This window comes from Dunckerocampus dactyliophorus, chromosome 11, assembly GCF_027744805.1.
Source record: "Dunckerocampus dactyliophorus isolate RoL2022-P2 chromosome 11, RoL_Ddac_1.1, whole genome shotgun sequence".
NCBI classification, from domain to species: domain Eukaryota; kingdom Metazoa; phylum Chordata; class Actinopteri; order Syngnathiformes; family Syngnathidae; genus Dunckerocampus; species Dunckerocampus dactyliophorus.
This window is the reverse complement of record NC_072829.1, coordinates 3,588,637-3,610,881: the sequence shown is the minus strand read 5'-3', so window position 1 is coordinate 3,610,881 and position 22,245 is coordinate 3,588,637. Positions and strand designations below refer to the sequence as shown.

The following is a 22,245-nucleotide window of genomic DNA, read 5'->3' as shown; positions in this document are numbered from 1 at the left end:
GGTTTAGCCATGGTTTGGTTTAGTCCTAGTTCATTTGTGGTTTAGTCCTGGTTTGGCTGTGGTTTAAGTTCTCATTCGGTCACGGTTTAGTCCTGGTTTGGTGACTGTTTAGTTGTGGTTTGGTCATGGTTTAGTTCTGGTTTCAACATGGCTTGGTCATGGTTTAATACTGGTTTCAACATAGTTTGGTAATGGTTTAGTTCTGGTTTCAACATGGTTTGGTCATGGTTTAGTTCTGGTTTCAACATGGTTTAGTAATGGTTTAGTTGTGATTTCAACATGGTTTGGTCATGGTTTAGTTCTGGTTTCAACATGGTTTGGTAATGGTTTAGTTCTGGTTTAAACATGGCTTGGTCATGGTTTAATTATGGTTTCAACATGGTTTGGTAATGGTTTAGTTCTGTTTCAACATGGTTTGGTCATGGTTTAGTTCTGGTTTCAACATGCTTTGGTAATGGTTAAGTTCTGGTTTCAACATGGCTTGGTCATGGTTTAATTCTGGTTTCAACATGGTTTGGTAATGGTTTAGTTCTGGTTTCAACATGGCTTGGTCATGGTTTACTTCTGGTTTCAACATGGTTTGGTCATGGTTTAGTTCTGGTTTCAACATGGCTTGGTCATGGTTTACTTCTGGTTTCAACATGGTTTGGTCATGGTTTAGTTCTGGTTTGTTTTTGGTTTGGGAGGGAATGTGTGTCGGGGGGGTAAAGTAGCCCCTCCCAAAAAGAAGCAATGTGTGTTGGCTGAGGACGATTGAATTCAAGTTTATTTCCAAATCTCATCAAGGCCATCCAGCCGCAGCGTTAAGCAGCGCGGATGAAACGATGACAAGACCTCCGATAAGAATTTCATTCCGTCTCATTTCAGGGCGCATTTTATGAATCAAATTCTTGAGCACGGCCACGAGATTTAATGATCACATCTTTTGCCAAATCTTATTTGTCCGCCGGTCGATGGCATTTCTCTGCGTTAATGTGGACTTACAGCTGGGAGTCATTTGGAGATTGATCCTCGCCTGGCTCACGTCCGTGCCAAGACCACCTTCATGTTTCCTAATCTCATCCCCCGCAATGAGATTTTTATGTTAATCCACCGGCGGGGCTCCTGGTCACTTAGGGAGCACACACCTGATGGATGCTGCACGCGCTGCTGCACAACAGCCTTCAGCATCTGCAAGAAGAAGCCTGCAGTATAGAAACAGAAAATAGTGCAGTTAGTCACAGGCCAGCATGCAGAGTATTAGGTACACCTGCACACATCCAGTACAAGACAATAAGATTATTCCAATAAGCGTCCAATTGACGGTAGTTCATTGTTTTATTTTATGCATCTTCATTAATATCAAACATTCTTCATTTTTTGGCGGCATAGCATCTATTTTTACTTTGCTGTCTAATTGAGACGTCAAGTTAAAACGTCCCTGAGCTGCACTGAAGGCGGCATCAGCTTATTCACGATGACAATGAGATCCTCAGGCGGAGGAGTGACAGGGCGACCCTCCCATCATCCCTCTTTATCCATGCACCATCCTCCATCCATCCATCCATCCTTGCATCCCTGCATCCTTCCATCCATCCTCTCTGTCTCCCTCTGGCTTTTTCAGGGGGTGGGAGTGGAGGTCATCCAATCCATCCAGGCACAAAGACATTTTGTTTCGGGGTTTTGTGCCTCCTGTCGAGCGGCATTCCTTTATTGCTGAGCAACCAAAGTGCGCCCTAAATGGAGAGGAGGTGCCCGCGCTTTGTGCCACACTTGCCGAGCACATTTAGGAGGCGCGCCGGCATCGCGTTGCTCTGATTTATTGACGTGAAAACATATGCGAGCTACCTTTATTAATAGACACGCATGACATTGACTGCAATCATGCAGGCTCGGTAACACACACGGGGGATGACCCGAATAGTTCGGTTACTTTCAGTAATATCAATAAATGCATCGTCAGCAATAAAAACAAAACTAAACAAATAAATATCTAAATAATTGGATACTTGAAACCAATTCATGGAGTTAAATACATTAAAATACACAACAAATATACAGACATGATTGTGTATATCAATATAGAGAAAACAATAGATAAGTCTATCAAAATTAATATACATAATAAATAACATTATATTATAAATACAAATCAAATAACCATCTATCTGCAGTGGTGTGGAATTGCATCATACTGAGAGCTGTTCCTAATATTTTGAGCCTGTCACGTGGCTAAATAACGCCAGTATGCTGCAGTTCCACAAATATTGCAACAACTGCTTATTTGATTTGTTTTAATGATTGTTGATTGGACTGTTTAATAGTAGTTTAGTATGATTCCGTTTCTACGCTAACAGATAGCCGAGTTATTATTATTATGTATCATTTATCCCAAGAAAAAACATGTGTATTTTCTTGTATATCATTTTCCCTTATATTTTACTATCAAATAATAATAACAATAGTAAATACATTTCTATTTATATTTTGTAATTTATATATTTGTTTTATTTGTGTGTATTTATAGCCAATATTTCCTTTTATTACATATTTGATATTATACGTATTTATTTATTTCTATGGCAATTTTAACTCCTTGAATTCAGCCATCATTCATCATTTGATTCATTATCCTTATAAGTGTTATTATTTTCTAAATGTGTCATGTCTGGCGCGAGTGTGCCTAATGTTATGACCCAGCAGGTGTACGAATGTCAAGACGATGAAGGAAAGAAAGAAGCTGGCGGACTATAGGAGGAGGAAGAATAGAAAATAAAGGCAAAGCTTTTAATTGGGTTTGCCTCGGCGAAATATCAGAAAAGGACTTCTGCCTCCTTTGAGCTTTATTAGATTCTCCTTCTCATTCTCGGAGATCTTTCTTTGCTTCCCTGCCAGACGCGTGCACGGCGCGCCATTTGGCTCTTTGCTGTAATCCAATTAAACATTTGCTGTTAACTTTCTTTCGTTTTGACCGGCTACCAGCTTGTGTGCACAAGAAAAAAAGAAACTTGAGTCCAAAAAAGAAAAGGAAAAATTTTAAATAAATGAAAATAAAGCAACATATAATAATATAGATCGGTGTAGAAGAACTTTGATCAATATACAAAATATAGCTCAACATAGAATATGTCAATATGGAACAATTTAGATCAATATGCACACAAAAAAGACATTTCATGTTGACAACTGCAAGCACAAAAAGCCAATAAGATGAGCATTCGACAAAACATGTATTAGTGCAATGTAATTGAATAATGTGTTGGCTTTTAATATAATTTGTAGGATATTGTGGCTTTAAAAACATCGCACGACAGCCTCAGTATCCCCGGCTTTCCTCGCAACTGGCAAAAAAACATAAAAACGACGGCCTCGTCTAACACAACTGCAGCTGGAAGTCAAACAAACATTTCGAGTTTTCACAGGAATATCCGCGGTTCGCAGTGAATAAACAAACAAACAAATAAAAACGTACTAAATTCAATTCCTGTTCCCCCCCTTCTTGTCAGTCTGGGGGGGAGAATGTGCAGACTTGAACTGGAAAATAAACGAATTCAATTGAATTAAAATAAAAAAAAAGAAAGAAAGGAGGAGGGGGGACACGTGTGTAAGCACCTTATTAGAACAAACCAAATTAAGCACTAAGCCAATATTGTCAATCTTATGAGAGGTCCACTTCCATAGTTTCATTAGAAAGATTACAATTTGTTTATGGGGGTAAATAAAAGGAATCATGAATGCAATAAAGACAATTACAGAGCAATTCGGGCCGCATCCGGAAGTTGATAGACACAAAAACATGACGTTCCTATTGTTATTACTAAACGGCCCGAGGGCATTTGAATCAAGTCATCTGCTTTTCACACAAACGCATCTGATTTAACAGCAAAAAACGCGTTTAAAAGACGTAAATTCAGTACGGTTGTAATTGCTTTTAATATTAAAGATAAAAATAAAAACATATGTTGGTTGCGCATTAATTGTACAATTAATTTGGATTGTCTAGTCTTCATTTCTCAATGAACTGGTTAAAAGTATTATTACTACGTTGGTGCTTGGGATTTAGTTGCATTTGTTTCCAGGCTGACAAAAAATGAAATTGCATGTTATTTTTGGGGGGGTGGGGGGTGGGGGTGGGGGGGGGGGGGGGTTGGTAAAGTGTGGCGTCTGTTGCATCCTAACTAACCTGCATCGCAAGAAGGAGAACGCAGAGAAGAACGAAGAATTAGAAGCAGAAGAGTGGCAGCAGATGAGTGAGACTATGTTTCCCGTGAAAGCCTGTCAAGGTATAAAGGCCTTAAAAGCTTGGGCAAAATTGGATCAGGGAGAATCGTCACCCAACTTTCATTATTTCCAAGTGCTGTGATTGAATTAAAGGGCAAGGCGGCGGTTGCAAGGGAGTGGGGAGGCTGGTGGAGGATGGAGGATGGATGGATGCAGGATGGATGGATGCTGCTGGTGCTGGTGGGTGGGTGGGTTGCAGCGCGTAATGGCGAGGTATTAAATTGTAATTAGAGATGCAGGGGATCAATGATGGGGAGGTTGGACAGGCCGGGCCCCCAGTGGCAGCCCAATAGACTGATGACTTATTGTCATGTAAAAAAGGCAGCAGCAATAAGAGCAAACTGCTATTGTCCAAGCGGAAAGAGCCAAGTTTATTATGAGGACTATATGCTCTAGAGACCTCAGGCTAGGCGGCTCTTGGGGGGCTTTTCATAAAACACGGCTCTGTTGCTATAAAGGAGGCCACTTTTGGAGCAGGCGCCGAGCAGTGAACATCTAAACATCCTCCCTCCCCCCTCACATCCCAAACTTTCATCTCGCATCCTCTCCGCTGGCTTTCCCTCCCTGATAACCTGATTTTCTTTCCAAAAAAGGGGGATTTGTGTCTTTTTTTCCCGGGAAGTTGCAGCTTTCGACCTCCACCGAGCGTCTCCCAAATGTATAAAATGGAGTATTCTTACCTCAATTCCTCCGCCTACGAGTCATGTATGGCCGGGATGGACACGTCGAGCTTGGCCTCGGCCTACGCGGACTTCAGCTCTTGCAGCCAGGCCAGCGGCTTCCAGTACAACCCCATCCGGACCACGTTCGGCGCCAGCTCCGGCTGCCCGTCCCTCACGCCGGGCTCCTGCAGCCTGGGCACCCTGCGAGACCACCAGAGCAGCCCGTACGCGGCAGGTAGGACGAGCACGGATGTCATAGAGTCTTCATCGCGTTTGTTTAGTATTTACGCCGACAAATTTGCTTACACAAATGAAAGAATTTATCGCGTTAGGAGCGATCGTGTAATTCGGTTACCGGGGAGGGGGCAACACACCCCAAAAACCTCCAACAGAATTATCTTAAGCCGCCGTAATGTATTTACTGTGCGATGAGACAATAATTAGATAAGCAAAGAGCAAAAGTCATTATTGGTGCCAAATTGGAGTTACATGCACGCAGCGACGCCGCGGATCGCATGCGGAGGACACATTATGACAAGTTCGCTCCAACTTGAGCTGCAATTAGTTTAACGTTCCAATTAAGCTCAATATAAAGCAAAATATGAGTCAGTTTCCACCCCAGCCAACAGGACGTGCTCTCCTCCGCAGTGCCCTACAAGCTGTTCACCGACCACGGAGGACTGAACGAGAAGAGGAAGCAGAGGCGGATCAGGACCACCTTCACCAGCGCGCAGCTCAAGGAGCTGGAGAGGGTCTTTGCTGAGACCCACTACCCGGACATCTACACCCGGGAGGAGCTGGCACTCAAGATAGACCTGACTGAAGCCAGAGTGCAGGTAAGATTGACGAAAAGGAAGCTTTACTCCAATTACGCACGTTTTACGCAACGATTACGCACTGGCTTGACGAGTCAATGAGACTCATTTTGGCACAAATTGATGATTTTCACCTGAAATTCAGCCATATTTCCATATTTGCGTTCCTTAAATGGTGATTACTCTCAACTAACGGCCTTTTTGGCTCTCTTAGGTCTGGTTCCAGAACCGACGGGCCAAGTTTCGCAAGCAGGAGCGAGCAGCCGCAGCTGCCGCCGCCGCCGCCAAGTCCACCACCGGCAAGAAAACCGACCCCAGAGATGAAGACAGCAAAGACGTGAAATCCACAGACCCGGACAGCACCGGAGGACCCGGCCCGAACCCCGTACCCACCTCCAACTGCGGAGGTCCCAGCCCCACAGGGGTGCAGGTCAACAGTAGCGGGAACGGACAGGTGGACCAAGGGAAGACCTCCGTGTCCTCCGGCATGGGGGTGACGGCGCCGAGCCAAGGCTGGGCCACCGCCCCGGGGACCATCACCTCCATCCCGGACTCTCTGGGCGGGCCGTTCGCCAGCGTGCTGTCGTCCTTGCAAAGACAGAACGGAGCCAAAGCTTCGTTAGTAAAAAGCAGCATGTTCTAAACACGCACACTCTCCAGGACAGTGAAATGATTGACAGATGGACTATGAAAGTGTTTTTTTCCCCCCGTTATGACCTCTGCTGTACAAATCAATTGTTGTCTCGTCATGATGTTGATTCCTTTTGGTTTTACTGCATCAGCTGCAGTTTTACTACAAAACTCCAGCATGTGACCAATGAATATTTGTCTCTAAACGCAAGCAGGACTTTATAGTTTCTTTAAATTGTCAATGTATTAAAAATGGCACAAGGTACCCCTCCCTTTATTGGACTTTTGTGTGTCTTTCTACTGCAGTTTTCGTGGCTCCAGTCGTGTAGTGTGAATACTTAGTAGTAATACATACTCGCCTTGTATAGTCTTCATTTTTTTGGATGTTGGGACTTCAGTTTTTTTTGGGGGTGGGGCTGAGAGGAGAAAATGATGCAAGTGTCATTTGCATGTTGTCTCTTTTTCCATTCTCCCATTGTGTGAGTTTCTGTCCTGGCTCTGAAGCTTATTTATGTCGGTACTGAATGCTTATATTTAAGAAGGGGGTATTTCTACATGTGCACATAGTTTTCCAGGTGTACCATTCAGATGGTTGTTGATAAAAAAAAAAAAGAATTATAGTGCAAGTGGCCTTTGTCGTTTGTTGTTAGGATCCACTTCAGTACCATGAACAATAAGAGGAAAAGATGCATTCAGGGTGACGTTTCACTTTAAACTGTGATGCACTCCAAATAAACACAGCCTACAATCGAAAAATACTTCATGATGCAAGTTTTACCTTCAATTTGTTGCCTGGACATGAAAAGGAAGCAGAATCCTCTGCAAAAATGACACAGATCTGCGCGATCACAGCACCGGTTTACATTTCTTATCACAATGGTCATCATTTTCCCGCTAATGCGCGTTAATAAGGGACCACCTGTCACGACGCATGCACGCAGGAAAAAACAAAACAAGTGTGGATGCTTTCATGATGGGACTATTTTCGCAAACTATTACGTGAAGGAGTAAAAAAATTCCGTGTGCTTACTTAATTTCATTGGAAATATTGGTTCACACGTGGAAAAAATATAATGCAAACTATATTTAGATATATTGTATATATATATATATTTATAGATATGCTGGTAGCAAATACAAATACAAATAATTACGCTGCAATTGCAAAAAATACACACAAAAATACATTAAATACACACAAATCCACAACAATATATTTTCGGCCTAGATTACATATTAATATAGTTTGTTATAATACATAAAATAAACATACCTGCACAATTGTTGATGTATATATAATAGATTAATACACTTACCTGCACAATCTACTGTAATAACATTCAATACAAATGCTGTGTGTGTAATTCTGCCCTCATAAAGGCAATATTGCTCAGTCCATTTTACAATATTTATTCATGTAGTGAGAGATTTTTCTCATATTTTAACCCTAAAGCATTTCAAACGTACTTGAAGCCACCTGTGCTCGGTGTATACGGTACGGTGTGCATGGTGTGTATAAAACGACAACGACACTGTGAGACTTTGTAAGGTTTTATTTATAAACATCCAGTCTCGTTTTAAATGCACTGCCACGTGAAAGGAATAAAATACATCTACATGTCATAGCTCAGGTGAGTATTCCAATAAATACACGCGAGATGCCAAGAAGGCCGTCTCACAGGTCCACGGTTGAGTCTGCAGCTAAAAGCAGCCTCCAAAAGAAAAAGAAAAAGTGGAGGAGAAGCAGAGGAACACCGAAAGAGGAAAGCTTGGCTCTAGAGGGACCACGAGGGGCTATTGCTTTTGTTTTTTGTTTTTTTTGGTTCGATTGTGTACACGTCCACAACACTCTGGCCTAAAAAACAAACAAAGCAACTTGTTAAAAATGTTCCGATCCGATGAAGTATTGCACAACTGCTGCTGGTATGCGTTTGATACACGATCTCTGCTAATATTGATCAATGAGCCCCCATAGGAAAGAACATAGAGCTGGAATATATCATAAAATATGGTGTAGTGTGTATTATACCACAAATCAATCACTGCAAATCACTGAGGCATGAGGGGGCAGTTTTGCTCGTTTCCCTCCGTGCAACAACGTGAAATAACGTACGTTTCTTTCCTGTGTCGTCGTCCTTTTGGCTCCTAAGGCACATTTCAGTTTTCCCAACCTAGCCTGTCCACGTATTGCCTGCATGAATCCACATTCAGTCAGTGGAGTATGTGCACACTATTCTTTTTTCCTCACACTGAAAGGCATTTTTTTGTCAACAATCGGATTAAGGAATAATGCATACATCTTAAGAAGAGAATGGCGGCCTATGCAGGACGTGTACAATGTGATGTGTGACATTCAATAGTATTGCACTTTGCAATAGTTCATTTGCATAATCATATCCGTGAATTTGTTCCTTAGATGTCATTCCAAGGGTGTAACATCAAATAAAGCAATGATGTGCACTTCCTGTCTATGGGAAATAGATTGTGCTTGGTAAAAACATGAATATTATTCTTATGAATGTCGACACAAAGAAGTCTGTGTATACATGATGAGGCGGCAGGACGGGGGCTTTGCAGGACATCGGGGTTCAACTCCCGGGTTGGAGGGGGCGGGGCCTCTGCCAGGTTGTGGTGGTGGTGGAGGCGTCACAAGGTGGTGGGCTGTCCAGCCGCTTGAAAGGGAAACCAGAGAGCCGCAGCGTTCAACAAGCATATCAGCACTTGCGGATGAGACCACAAAATGAAAATGATGATGATGACGAATTCATCGGGTTCGCAAGTCTCCATTGCGGTTTCCTGCCGCCGTTCCCATCGTACTCATTGTTTTATATTTATATATTTTTGTAAAACCGTGAAAGCCGCAACTTTGAAGCGCCAAGTGGCGAGAGATGACTGTCTATGTAGTGTATATATTGATTTTAGATCATTTTAACCCTAAAGTACATCAATTATGGGGGCCACTAGGTTTTGTTCCAAATTCCACGAAATTCTCAAACACGGATGTGTACTTCATTTGTCTGTTTTATATGGTTTCCATTAGTTGCCGGGTACGTGGCCCACAAAAGCAAATAACCGCCGGGGTCCCTAATCAGCTTGGGCTAAAAAAAACATTAGCATGAGGCGATGTGGCTGTAGGCAACCTCGATGTTTTTTTTTTTTTTTTTTTTAAAGAACTCCTGCATGCAAAGTGTCATGCTCTGCATGCGCTTTAAAATGTTGCTACTCGGCTGTTTGCGTAAAGTCATGCATATTACACTTGCTCTATTGTTGTTTACAATCAACTCATCAGCTCTATTAATGCTGATCGAGCAGTTTGGTGTCACGAGACACTCGGTTCGCAAAAAGGGACGATAAATGAGATTGAACATACGAGAACGAGACAAGACGAGATTATAACAGTCCTTTCAGAATAGTACTATGAAAATAAAAAAAAACATTTATGACAATATATTGCAATCTACTACTGTCATTTCTGCACTCGGTGTGCAAGCTAGCGGCCCCACCTCACTCTGTTCATGCCGTTGTTCTGTGGAACAAATGTGCTGAAACTAATGCACAGAGTGAAACCACTTCCTGTCTGTTTGGAGGCGGGAGACGAGGGAAACAGACACGCATGCACATGGCAATAAAATGGTCGTCCCAGGCCGACTGCCCACTAGACATTTTTTTCTCCTGAAGGAGAAATCTTGTCACGTTTTACCCTCACGAGACCTTGTGACATCACCTTTTAATGACCATTTGGTCAAAGAGGGCTGCGCTTTCCTTTCCATTTTCTCATGCACTCCAAATCATTACTAATGTAAATAAATTTACTTGTTGCATTTAATTTTTTAAAATGATAAGAGTGTTCAAATGCAGAACATAATTATCGCCCTGTCCTCTTTGCACTTTAGGTATATAAAGGCTTGGGCTGTAATGACAACATTTAGGATATTTGAATACAAAAGAGTGAATATGCTGAACGGAAGGTGATGTGAAATGCAGCATCAAGACGGTCACTCACAGCGGGAGCGGATGTAGCACTGGTGGCAGTTGAGGAGGCCGTTTCTGATCCGGACGTCCGTGCCCGTGGATGTGTCTCCTAATTGTCCCTTACACACACCACACTGATGATGGACACACACACGCACAAACAAAGAGAGGGCACGTTTGATGCATGTAAAAGTATAAAAGATGACTGAAAAGAAAAGGGGAGTATGGCGCCACCTGGTGTTCAGCCTGTGCAAATTCCACTTTGTTTGACGCTGTGAAAAACGCAAGATAATAGAAGCAAAGGAGGCTTCCTCACGCACCTTAAAACAGTCAATGTGGAAGAAGAGGCTGAGGGTCTCGATGATCATGGCCGCCCCCTTCCCTAATGGCTGACTGCAGCTGGAGCACAGCTTCTTCCCGCTGACTGACCTACAGGACGACACACAGACCATAAAGACCATGAAATGCAAGAATAGAGTGTGATTATATGCTGATGCTGTGACACGCCGCCATGAGCCAAAGTGGTGTACTATCAGCAAAACATGACTGAGGTGAGGATGGATGTCTTGGGGGCGGTACCTGTTGGGTGGAGGCATGGTGTCGCCGGGTGGTGGACATGCTGCTGGGGACTTTGATGAGCTGTGGCCCACGTTATTACCGGTGGGGACGCTCCTGGAAAATGGATAGCGGCATGATAGCGGCATGGTAGGCGTGATGACCATCACACACAAACACTCAATGGATGAAACTGCACAATTGCATCAAATGGAAAACAAAAAAGCAGGCATGTATGTTTAACTGCAGGATGTGACGTCATGACAACGCATGGTAGTGATGTTGCTTCAAGGAGGGGGAAAAAACAATGAGTATAAGGCGCCACCTGCTGGCCGGTCGAGGTAACTGAAGGATGGCTGGTTATGAGGTTGTTAATCATGAAGGCTTTTACTGCAGCTGCTGTCATTAAGCAGCACTCAGTTGCCATGGCTACGCTTCACCCTCATCAATATCTGACATGATTACTGTGCTGGGTAGGAGGAGTCTTGACAGTAAACAATAGACAGAAGGAAAACATGGAGCCAAACACCATGATGGACTGGAAGTACGTACTTTTCAAGTATATTGAAAACATTCACACACGCACACGCACGCACACACGCACACACACACACACACACACACACACACACACACACACACACACACACACACACACACACACACACACACACACACACACACACACACACACACACACACACACACACACACACACACACCTGCGCTCTCCTGCAGGCCTCTTGGTGTCTGCCGCCAGCTCTTGCTGTTTCTTGCCTGGCGAGGAGGTTTTGGGTATTTGGGGAAGTTTCTGCCCATTCTGCAGACAGCTGCTCTGACTCACTGAGCTGAAGATGCAAGACATTGCCAATCAGTTTTCATCATTTTTATTACGTATATACACAGCTATTATGTTGATAACCATGTTATAATCTTACATTAATCCAGCCTGTGATAAGTGAATTCCCGCAAAGTATGATTCCTTGTTTATAAATGGAATATTTGCCGTTAGAGCATAAGAAAATCAGATTACAAAATATGTTCTTAAACTAAACTATAAGAGCCCTCTAGACATGAAACATCCCATAGTCACCTTTACACTCCTATTACCCAAAATAGTCGACATAATAAGAGAAAATAAGACATAATATAGACTCAGATGTTAGCTCTGTTATTTATTTTTTTTACTTCCTGTTCTGTACAGTACTTCCCGCAGTGGCCATTGTCTGATCAACGCAACATTACCGACACCTAGTGACCAGTGTAGAATACAATATATCATCACGTCTTTGAATGTCTTATATTTGTATTTTACTTCATTTTTGATGCTTGAAAATGCTTCATTTAGGCCAAAATAAATTTGAAATTTGCTTACATATGCGATTTTGTAATGATTTTTTTTACAATAATGAAATTCATATTCAACCACAAAACAGATGATTTATTAGCGCCTTCCTAGTTTTCACCAGCTTCACAAATGGTCAACATCCATCAGCTTTATCTACCTCTGCTCTAATTCTTATTATTAGTAACGCTGACTGAGCAGCTGGCTCCTTAGGGCTATTCTGTTGTCGCTGTGTTGTGGAATACACCTGAGAGCGCCGAATTCCTTTCCACTTTCTCATGCATGCCACATCATTATTAAAGTTAAAAAACTGAACTTATTAGAGCCTCTCTCCAATTATCGCCTCCTTCCAATTAACACAACATCCTCTTTGGCTGTTGATTTGGCAAATAATTTGTTCATGTGCACATAAACATTTCCCGGCGTGTTCACAAACCTTCTGCCCGTCTTGAAACTGTCATCCGCGGTGCTAATGTCACTCGTCCTGTCGTTCTCTCGTCGTCGCCACTCTGTGCTCTCTGCACTTCCCTTCTGTGTCAGCCAATCAGGAACATTCAGTCATGCATTTCAAGTTGACAGTTAATATGAAAGAATAAGTAGTTCACCGAATGCAGGCGCTCCTGCTTGCGTTCCCAGTCTGCCAGAGAACGGACGATGGCGTCCTGGGGTTCATGGAAGTCTGGCGAGGGCTCGGTCCGGCCGGGCGAGGGAGTCAGAGGAGCGACCGTCTCTTCCAGTATCCGACGCTCCTGTGGTAACGCCCAGATAACAACACTATTACTATGTATTCATTTTTTACTATACATATTTTATATATTGTACAGTAATCGTAAATGTGCTTCAAATTTTGCATTGTCACATTTCTTCAAAATTAGTAAACCATGCTGTTTCGTGGTTGAATTCGACCCTTTATTACTCAAAAATAAGCATCTTGAAGTGTGTTTTTTGCCTAAATGAAGCATTTTCAAACATACAACTGGCTGAATGAAGTAAAATGCAAATATAAGGCATTCAAAGATGTCGTGATGATACACAGTATAGTATTCTGCACTGGTCACTAGTCATCAGTAATGTTACTGTCATGTTCCGTGTGACACACAAGCACCAGACTTGATTGCCGGAAGAACAGGCTTTTATTGCAGGTCTGAATGACCTCACAAGAGGCACAAAAATCCCAAACACGGGATACTGCTACGGCCATAATCCACGACAAGCTAAAACTCAACTCTGTACCCCTGACGTTGCTTCCTGTCCGCCCCTCACTCAGCCTCCCCTAGCGCTGGAACACATTTACAGCAACAGACACAAGCACAAGTCTTATTTATGTCTCACATTGCTTATTTTTTCTACGACAGTATATTGGGTAATAGGAGTGTAAAGGTAACTATAGGGGTGTTATTTCATGTCGAGATGGCTCTAATGTTAAAAGCCATATATAAGTTTGTAAACAGGTTTTCTACACTCAAACTACAAAAATATTCCATTCATAAATAAAGAAACCTACTTCAGGAAATTCACCTATCACGGTCGGATCTGGAACCAATTAACCAATGAGTGAACGAGGGATTACAGGATAATATATTTTATCACTACTCATACTAACAACACTGGTGCGCCAGGTATTGTAAAAATGTTACCTAAATGGCATTGTGACTCGTCTACTTTTAAAAACCTGTCAGAATAATTTCCAAACATACGCCCACCTCCTCGTGGTACCTCCTCTCCTCCTCCGCCACCTCCCTCTGAGCTTTCTCCCACTCCTCCTTCAGCTTCTCCTGCTCCCGCTGGTACTTCTCCTGTTGCCATGGAAACACAAACACCACACAGGCAGCGCAAATCCTCAGTGAACAGGAAGACTAACGAAAACTAATCAACTAATACAAGTCTTGCCTGTTAAGTTGACGTTTAACCAGTTCTATTATGTTCTATTATGCTTAAAACGCAAAATGTACTTGCCGGGTGAAATGTAAAGAAAAAGACAACAGCAGCAGGCAAAAGCTGAACATGCAAACACAGCTGAGCACTGGCTTCCTGTGCAATTTCCATTTTTAAACAAAGGCCACAATGCTCAGAGAGTTAATGGCATATTTATTGCTGTGTACTCTGCTTTGCTGCATCACGCTGAGCTGTTTCTAATAATTTGCTGTATGCTCATCGCTCTTGACTATGAAAAACGAGCATCATTGTCTTGCACAGGAGCTGCACAGGAAGCATGAAGCTCAGAACAGCACATTCAGAGAGAGGAGACACAAACTAGTGGGACAAATCACGACAACGATGCGCCACACATCCGTCCATCCCGGCGCATCATCATGATTACGGTCCTGCGACAGGTAGGAGGAAGCTGTTCTCACTGCCGACGTGAGATGCAACTCCTTGCTGGCTGAGGAGGAGAGAGAGAGAGATGGGGATTTGGGCAGCAGGAAGCAGCAGCCTCCCCCAGGCAAGCTGCACACCAGGGTTCTTCTGCTGCACAAGGCCGCCCTCTGGTGGTCGTAGCAGGGAATGGTCTCGTGTTAAGCTGAATCAAGCTTTGCGAGCAGCGATGGTTTGATTTCATTTATTCTTTTTCGATTGAAGTTATATATTTTTTATTTGTATTTATTTTAATAATTAAAAAATATATTTAAATTTTTTAAAAACGTTTTTTCCAAATATTAATCTCGTTATTTACCTTTTAAATGGGAGCAGCAATTTAAAAGTTTGTGTTAGTTCAGTTATAATTTTTTATTTTATATTATTTTTGAAAAAAAAAGCAATTATTTACGTTTTCAAAAAATGTAAAGTTTGCATTAAGCTGAATCAAGCTTTGCGAATAGCATGATTTATACAGCAAATCTTTATTCTTATTTTTTATTTTATTAAAAAAATAATTAATAAAATAATAATTTAATTTAAAAAATTATATATTTTTTTTTAAGTTATTAATCTGATTATTCACCTTTTAAATGGGGGCAGTTTGAAAGAATTTTAAAATTTTGGGGGAAAAAATGATGTATAAATAAAAAGTAATCATAAAAGAATAATTTATAATAATAATTTAATATAAAATAAATACAAGAAAAAATAAGTAAATTAAATGTAATTATAATTTAAAACAAAAGAATTAGCAAAAAGCTTTCAAATGGGAATACATACAGTATGTGTGTGCGTGTGTTTTGTTTTGTGTTGAAACTGAGATGTAAATGGAAAATGCAACAAAAAAAACTAATTACTTTCTGCAAAAAAGAGCAAAACTTGGGAAGCGATCTTTGCGGCGCTGGTGGCTTTTCTCCTCAACAGGAAGTGTCATGCGCCATGCTTTGTCTTACTTAATTATCCGTGTACCTGCAGCATGCGCTCCTGCTCTCGCTGCCACCTTTCTTGACGCTTTCGCTCCTCGTCCGGGTCCCAGGACCAGCGGTCAGCCCGCCTGGCCTGAGGGGATACCGGGAGTGACACCTGATAGGATTCCCGTCACATGCACAGACGCGCACAAACAGCCATGCACACACACACACACACCGTGATCCAACCAGGAAGCCAAAAGACAAACAGACACATCCAGCACAGGAAAAAGGAGGGAAGAGAGGAGACTGAGATAGTTGGTCTACCACAACAGCACTACTCCAATGCTAGCCAATCCACTCCTACTAAAAAGAAAGAAGACAGAGAAAGGGAGAGGTGAGCAACAATCATAAACGGAGGGGATCACGGACGCTTTCTGCTGCGTCCTCATCAGGCCTCGGGTATGATAAGCCGGATGAGAAGCAGGGAAAAAGCATCTTCATACAGTTTGTAAGTGAAGGTAAGATTGTACTCACGTTGCTGCAGTGGTCCTTCTCCCCCTTATCTGCCGAGTGTAAGAACGTGACGTGAGATGCACCGCAACGCAAACAAGAACCATCACGCTTAACCAGTAGTTACCTGCAAAGAACTCCCAGCGTAAATTTGGGTTGCTGCTTGTCAAAGGAGACTGGAGAGTGTTTGCATAGCCTGCAAGGGAAAAATCAATCTTTTACTGTAAGTTCTGGTTTCTACTTGTAGAAGAAGGTAACAGCAGCTAATGTAGTGTTTTTCTAAGTTTCACTGGCCTGCTGTGGTTCCTGGAGCAGCTGAAGAAGCTACTTCCTCATTCTTGTGGTGGTTCCTCTCCAGGTGACTGTGCATGCTCGTCTGCAGGTATGACAGCATTATCTGTAGGATCTGTACAGTGGATCCCCGCATATTCACCATTCAGCATTCAATAGCCCGCAAATTAGCAGCTTTTTTTAAAAAAACAAAATTTTATTTGTGGGAAAATCTGCCCCTTTCTGCTCTCCAGCTCCATAATTAGGCCGCTACTTTGTGGAAAACCCATTTAGTTTACCCATCACATAATGCCAGCATAGATAGATACTTCACTAGTACCACACGGAATTTGCGGGTATCACTTACACCAGTGGTCACCAACCTTTCTGATACCAAGATCCCTGGTATCGGTCATTAACCTGCGCAAGAGCTACCTGCCCCCCACATGGGGTGCATATATACACACACACACAATTATCACTGATGTGATAATACAATATTTTCAAATGTTCTCGCGATCGACTGGCAAAGTCCCAAAGACCAACTAGTAGCTCACGATCGATGGGTTGGCGACCCCTGGCTTGGCTTTTTTGCAGTACATTTAGCAAATTAAGATTACTTTTATAGTTACTACCCCGTATATCCACATAAAAACTTAGATATGGTCATGCCAAAGAACAGTATCATGTGGGCTCTCTCCAGCAGCGTGCCGCGGCGGAGTCTGGAATTGACTGCTTGCATCAAAGTGCCAATATTGGACATTTTAGATGCCGGCCGATATAATCTGATATTGGTATTTTTGGTGATGTTGGCCCAATGTCCGATATCAATATCGGATCGGGACACCCCTCGTAGTTAGATTGTGTGTTCCACATGTTGGCAGCTGGGGTTGATGGAAGGAAGGGTAAGTGCAGTAGGCATTGCTCACCTGTGAGGTTGTTGCCTGCGTGCCAACCCCCGACTGGTCCCCACTAGAGATGCTTTGACACGATGGCACTGCCTCCTGTTTGGCCTCTGCAGAAAGTTACAGGCTGTTACAGCAGATGTAGGGATTCAAATACAGTTTATTCTGATTCCTAAAGAAAAGTCAGGCTAAGTTGTGAAAGTAGTCAGATGGAAGGCATTATAGCAGCATGCAAGTTAGACCTGCAGGTGTTTGATGGCATGATTCTTCACACTTTTCCTCCACTGGAGCAGCTGCTGACTGGCTTCCACGCATCCCAAAGCTTCCCTCTGGCTTCTGCAATTCCTACAAGGGCAGAGATTTGCATGTAAATTATTCAATGTTGCAGGAAAGTCAATAAATCATTCACATTTAGCTTCTGCCGCAGTGGTGAAGGAGCTTCTGAAGGAGCTTATATGCTCAGCAACCAAAACATTGGAAAGAAAATCTACATTTACACTCTGCAGGTGTATTTCATGGTATAGTCTGTTCATGTATTTGACTGACATTGCCAAGTTTCAACAATAAAGATATCTATTAGGGGTGCACGATAACCAAATGAGGGAATTATGATGTCATACGGATAAAGCCTACCTGTATAAGATTAAAAATGATGAGCGATAATTTAAAAAAATGCTCCAATGAGGCAAATTACTTGTGTACGGGGGTGACCAAATCAAGCGCTCCTTTTTTCCTCCTGCCTGTAACGTTAACGGCCAGTCCTAACGTCCCGTGAGCTCACTTAGAAACAAACGTTCATTGTTTCAGAGACATTTTGTGTGCTAGTTGTACCAAACCGCTCCGCGGTGAGGGGACAAAAAAACCCAAAACAAAACATCGAGCACACAATAAACTTTATCAGCCACCTGAAACAACGCCACATCGCTACCACGCCTGGGGCATGGTGTGCAAAAGTGCAAAAAGGTTGGCCAGAGCCCTCTGTGGCGTCACACCGGCTGCTCAGAGCATGTGTCCAAATATAGTGCACTTTGCTGGGCCACAGCTGTTGGATCCCTGCGCTCTATAGTCTGCTTCTCCTGATAGTATTGATGTGGTAGTAGTAATGTCATGATATTTGTTTAGGACAAATCAACAGGTACAGTTGGTTGTATCCAAATTAGTTTGAGTCCTTTTTACCTCCAGGTGTGCACAAGCTACAGTAAAATCTAAATTTAAAAAAGTAGATCTACAAAAGTTAACGGTCATCGGCATCATATCGGTGTTGAGAAGCAGAAAGTTATTGGTACGTGTTTGAAAAAAATATATCGTCCATCTCTAATATTTACCGCTGGCAGTGAAGTGGGCCGGCTCGCCGGTGTCGAGTGCCGAGTGACTTTGTCATACTGGATGTCCCGAAGAGAGACGTCAGCGTCGGACGATGCCTTGGCACTGGCATGTGTGGAGACTGGGCTTCCAGCGTAGGCGGTGCTACTGTGTGCGGGCGAGGGAGCGTCACAGGTGCTGGGGCTGGCTGTTTTCGGGGAGGACGGTAGGAAAACGGGACAGAATTCCCTTCCTGGGCTCTCGGGCATGATGGGAGCATCGGGGTCACCTTCTGTCTTGCCGTTGACCCGGAGCAAACCATCGGGCTGCATAGGAAAAACACTGCGTTGAGAAATGCCCATGCTAGGCTATACAGTAATCCCTCGCCACTCCATCACTCTTTTTGAAAACTGTATTAAGAAATCAATGTTTTTGTAGTTTACCACGACCTGTTATTCTTAAAAATATGCATATTTAAGCAAATTGTTAGCATCTTTTGATGAAAATTAAGCATTTGCAAACATAAAAATGGCTAAATGAAGTAAAATAGAAATATAAGACATTCTGAAGATACATTCAAAGACATTGTGATGTTATGTAGTGTCATACACTGGTCACCAGGTGTCAGTAATGTTGCATTGATGAGACAGTAGTCACCTAGGAAGTACTTCACAGAACAGAATATTCCATATGTAAATACTTACTCCTCCTTCACCCTAAATTCACTTATCATGGTTGGGTCTGCAACCATAAAGTTACTGTACAACTGAAACACTTACATACAGGATCTAGAAGACGTAAAGTTGCTTACTGAGTCAGCATTTTTTTTTCAGACTCCATAAGCACCACAAATTACCAGCAGATGTTGTGATATTTGATATATTTGTTGATTTAAGCACCTGAAATGGATCGGATCCGGCTAAGCCTGTCACAATAACAAATTTTGCTGGTCGATAATTGTGCTACAAATTATCGTCAATAATCGATTTTATCGGCAACAATTTTTTCGACCATTTTTTCATTGTCATGAGAGGTGTCCTTTACATTTGAACCACTAGATGGCACTCAAGTATAGTGTAAGGTGTACCCGTGTAAGACATTAGCTTGACACAGAAGTTGCCTGTATGCGTGTTTTTGCAATGTGGCCAGCGATTCCGTTTGTGAGCGCGCACCATTTTGCACTGTTTTGTTTATATTTGCAGACCAAACGCCTGAGAAAGCACTGCCCTCGGCATCTACAGTCATGGAAAAAATGATTAGACCAGCCTTGTTTACAACTTTATTTGTTGTTTTGTTTGTTTTTCATATTACAACAACAAAAAAAAATCTTTCTTAATATTTCATCTTTATGCTACTAGAATGACGTTACTTTCCATCATAATATTACGACGTTATTCTCGTAAAATTACTGCAGATTTTTCCTTTTTTTTTTTTTTAGTTTTCTTGTAAAATGTTATTTTTAGAATATCCCGGGCGCCGATAAAAAAAGACTTTGGTCACCCTTGCTGTACTTTAAGGGGAGAAAATGCCAGTAGGTGGTGGTAATATGCCGACATGTACTGGTCACTGTCTTCGGTTCACACCCATACACAAAGTTGAGTGGAATTCAATGAGGTGTTTTGTGCACAACACAAAAAGACCCCATGTGAGCAAGCACTTGGGTGACGGAGGCAAGGAAACACCAGCTTGAACAGGAGGTAATCAACAAATAGACTAACTTATGGTACCTTGGTGGGGGTTATAAAAAATACAACTCGAACCCACTCGTGACCTAATTTGTGCTGATTACTGGCCACGCCTCCCAGTGTGTTGTAGATATTCATGCCGCCTTTAGCACCATGCGGGCCTCAGTGACAAAGCCGCACTAATATATGTGTGAGGAGCTCCTGGGGAGTGCTAACTTAAGACACGCCGGCGGAGCAGCGTGAATGGCGCTTCTCAGTGCGCGCCCTCAGTACCTCCACCTTCTCATCCGTCTCCAAGCAGCCTGTGTGGGCCCTCTTTGTCCGCAAGGGAGCCCACTCCATGTGGAGAGAGTCCTTCTCCTCGGCTTCTAAAGTCAATAGGGAACACAAGGCTCCATTCAAAGCTGGACTCGGCTCGGACTCCTGACAAGACATTCCAGAGAAGCACTGGGCTCCTTTTAGCCTGGTAGCCTTGCTTGCAAGCACAGAGAAACATCTCTTTTATCTACGCTTCCATTTTTTTCCAGAGGGAAAGGAAATGAATCTGCTTGCGTTTGCTTCTTCTTGCAAGGCCTTAGAGACGCGTTTGCTCCTCACCATGGCTGTCCAGTGGAATCTGATGACAAGGAATGAGGAACTAGGGGTCTTGATAACCCCCACGTGCATTCTCACTGAACAATTGTCAAGAATTGTGTGACTCACCTTGCTGGACCAGGGTTCAGGCGTGGAGGGCCAGGACTGGAGGTAAGGCTTGGGGGTCAGCAAAGGCACAGGCTTGGGCGGCAGCACCCGGTTGGACGGTGGCTCAGACGAGCGTGCGCGGATCTGCGGCCGGTGGGGCGAGTCTCGGGGGAACTCGTCCACCCGCGCCTCCAGCGTCGACATGAACCTGGGGGCGGGGGCGGACTGCTGCCTCAGATACTTCATGGGGCCGTTGGGGTCTGTGTCCGAGGGCGCAGGAGTGGTCGGTGAAGGCGAAAGGGAGATGGGGAAGCAAGGGAAGGACGGGTCGGCGGAAATGCTGCGGTCCAGGAGCTTGGGCAGTTGCAGGCGCTCCAGCACGGCCTCGCTGATGGAAAAGCGCTGGGCGTAGCGCTGGAGGATGAAGGACGCCTCCTCTGGGGTTCTGGCTCTTCTGTAAGCTGCCCGCAGCTCCTCCTCACGACGTTCTCTGCGAGGGAGAGGACCTATGAAAGTCTGTGTGACTGTGTGATTAACAACATTTCTGGTGTAAAGGCTACTTTTTTCTCATGCTTTGGGTTTGGAAAGGCTGGACTACTGCGTGACAAATAGCTTTAGCTCAAGCTAAATGGCTAATGGCTCGAGACAAAAGTGACACAAAGAGCGACAACGAAAGAGAGAGAGAATGACGAAGAAAGTGAGGAGAAGACGACTTGAGTGGTTTCAGTTCCGAGGAGGAGGAGGAGGACGGCAATGAATGACTTCTCTGGTAGGCTACCGTTTAACCAACCAAATGACACGCGCTGTTCTATTTGTTAAAAAAATCTTTCTGTTTAATAAATATCCCATGCTACGGAGTGGACACCTCCAAATACAAATCTTTTTTTCCCTCTTTAAGTTTAGTGGGTGCAGCTTACATATCACGTATTCTCTGGCAACTTTGACCTACTTGTCTTCTACAATCTCCCTGTAAGTCTTGATGCTTTTCCTCCTGTGGGAGATGCAGGTGTCTCCGGACAACAGCTGCTCCATCAGCTTCCTCTCCTCCTCCTTCTTGATCAGGTCCTGGGAGATGCTCCGCCTCCGACTTTTCCACCGAGCCAGGTCCTGCCAACAGAACTTAATGTCACACTGTATATATTCAAAAATGCCAACTATTATGTTCCATGGGGTGTCCCCACCTACTGGGACATGCTTTGAATGAATGAATGAATATATCAAGTACACAATAACAAATGAGTCAGACACTCACGTCCTGCCAGTGACTGTCCTCTTCCTTCATCCTGTTGTACTGATTATGCATCAGCTCGTGACGCACTTGACTGTGCGGCTGCAGGACGGCATCCTCCTCGGCGCGCATGTCAATCATGCTCACACTCCTGCA

General features: G+C 43.3%; 2 protein-coding genes across 6 annotated transcripts in view; one reads left to right on the top strand and one right to left on the bottom strand.

Moving 5' to 3' along the window:
* Nucleotides 1-4,630: 4,630 nt before the first annotated feature.
* Nucleotides 4,631-7,221, top strand: phox2bb (paired like homeobox 2Bb). Its single transcript, XM_054792116.1, has 3 exons — nt 4,631-5,157; nt 5,571-5,758; nt 5,952-7,221. Exons 1-3 carry the CDS (start codon nt 4,917-4,919, stop codon nt 6,378-6,380), a joined length of 858 nt encoding a protein of 285 aa, XP_054648091.1. The 5' UTR covers nt 4,631-4,916; the 3' UTR covers nt 6,381-7,221.
* A 447-nt stretch (nt 7,222-7,668) lies between these two features.
* limch1b (LIM and calponin homology domains 1b) overlaps nt 7,669-22,245 on the bottom strand; it is a 64,188-nt gene continuing 49,611 nt past the window's right edge. The window contains exons 9-26 of one of the 5 annotated variants that reach the window (XM_054792857.1): nt 22,114-22,240; nt 21,811-21,968; nt 20,883-21,351; nt 18,519-18,821; nt 17,436-17,538; nt 17,218-17,303; nt 16,313-16,394; nt 16,146-16,214; nt 16,043-16,071; nt 15,567-15,656; nt 13,943-14,035; nt 12,845-12,988; nt 12,676-12,770; nt 11,617-11,742; nt 10,919-11,011; nt 10,660-10,768; nt 10,371-10,473; nt 7,710-9,039 (exon numbers count right to left, since the gene is read on the bottom strand). In XM_054792857.1, coding sequence (XP_054648832.1) covers nt 9,014-9,039; nt 10,371-10,473; nt 10,660-10,768; nt 10,919-11,011; nt 11,617-11,742; nt 12,676-12,770; nt 12,845-12,988; nt 13,943-14,035; nt 15,567-15,656; nt 16,043-16,071; nt 16,146-16,214; nt 16,313-16,394; nt 17,218-17,303; nt 17,436-17,538; nt 18,519-18,821; nt 20,883-21,351; nt 21,811-21,968; nt 22,114-22,240 — 2,305 coding nt within the window. In that variant the 3' untranslated portion in view covers nt 7,710-9,013. Of the gene's footprint in view, nt 9,040-10,370; nt 10,474-10,659; nt 10,769-10,918; nt 11,012-11,616; nt 11,743-12,675; nt 12,771-12,844; nt 12,989-13,942; nt 14,036-15,566; nt 15,657-16,042; nt 16,072-16,145; nt 16,215-16,312; nt 16,395-17,217; nt 17,304-17,435; nt 17,539-18,518; nt 18,822-20,882; nt 21,352-21,810; nt 21,969-22,113; nt 22,241-22,245 lie in introns of all 5 variants that reach the window. The other 4 variants (XM_054792852.1, XM_054792856.1, XM_054792855.1 and 1 more) reach the window with 4 other exon arrangements.

Bases quoted from the DNA above. Each gene is read 5' to 3' on its own strand.
- phox2bb (XM_054792116.1), top strand. From the start codon at position 4,917: ATGTATAAAATGGAGTATTCTTACCTCAATTCCTCCGCCTACGAGTCA. The intron at 5,158-5,570 runs GTAGGACGAGCA...TCTCCTCCGCAG, and splicing joins GAGCAGCCCGTACGCGGCAG to TGCCCTACAAGCTGTTCACC. The intron at 5,759-5,951 runs GTAAGATTGACG...TGGCTCTCTTAG, and splicing joins TGACTGAAGCCAGAGTGCAG to GTCTGGTTCCAGAACCGACG.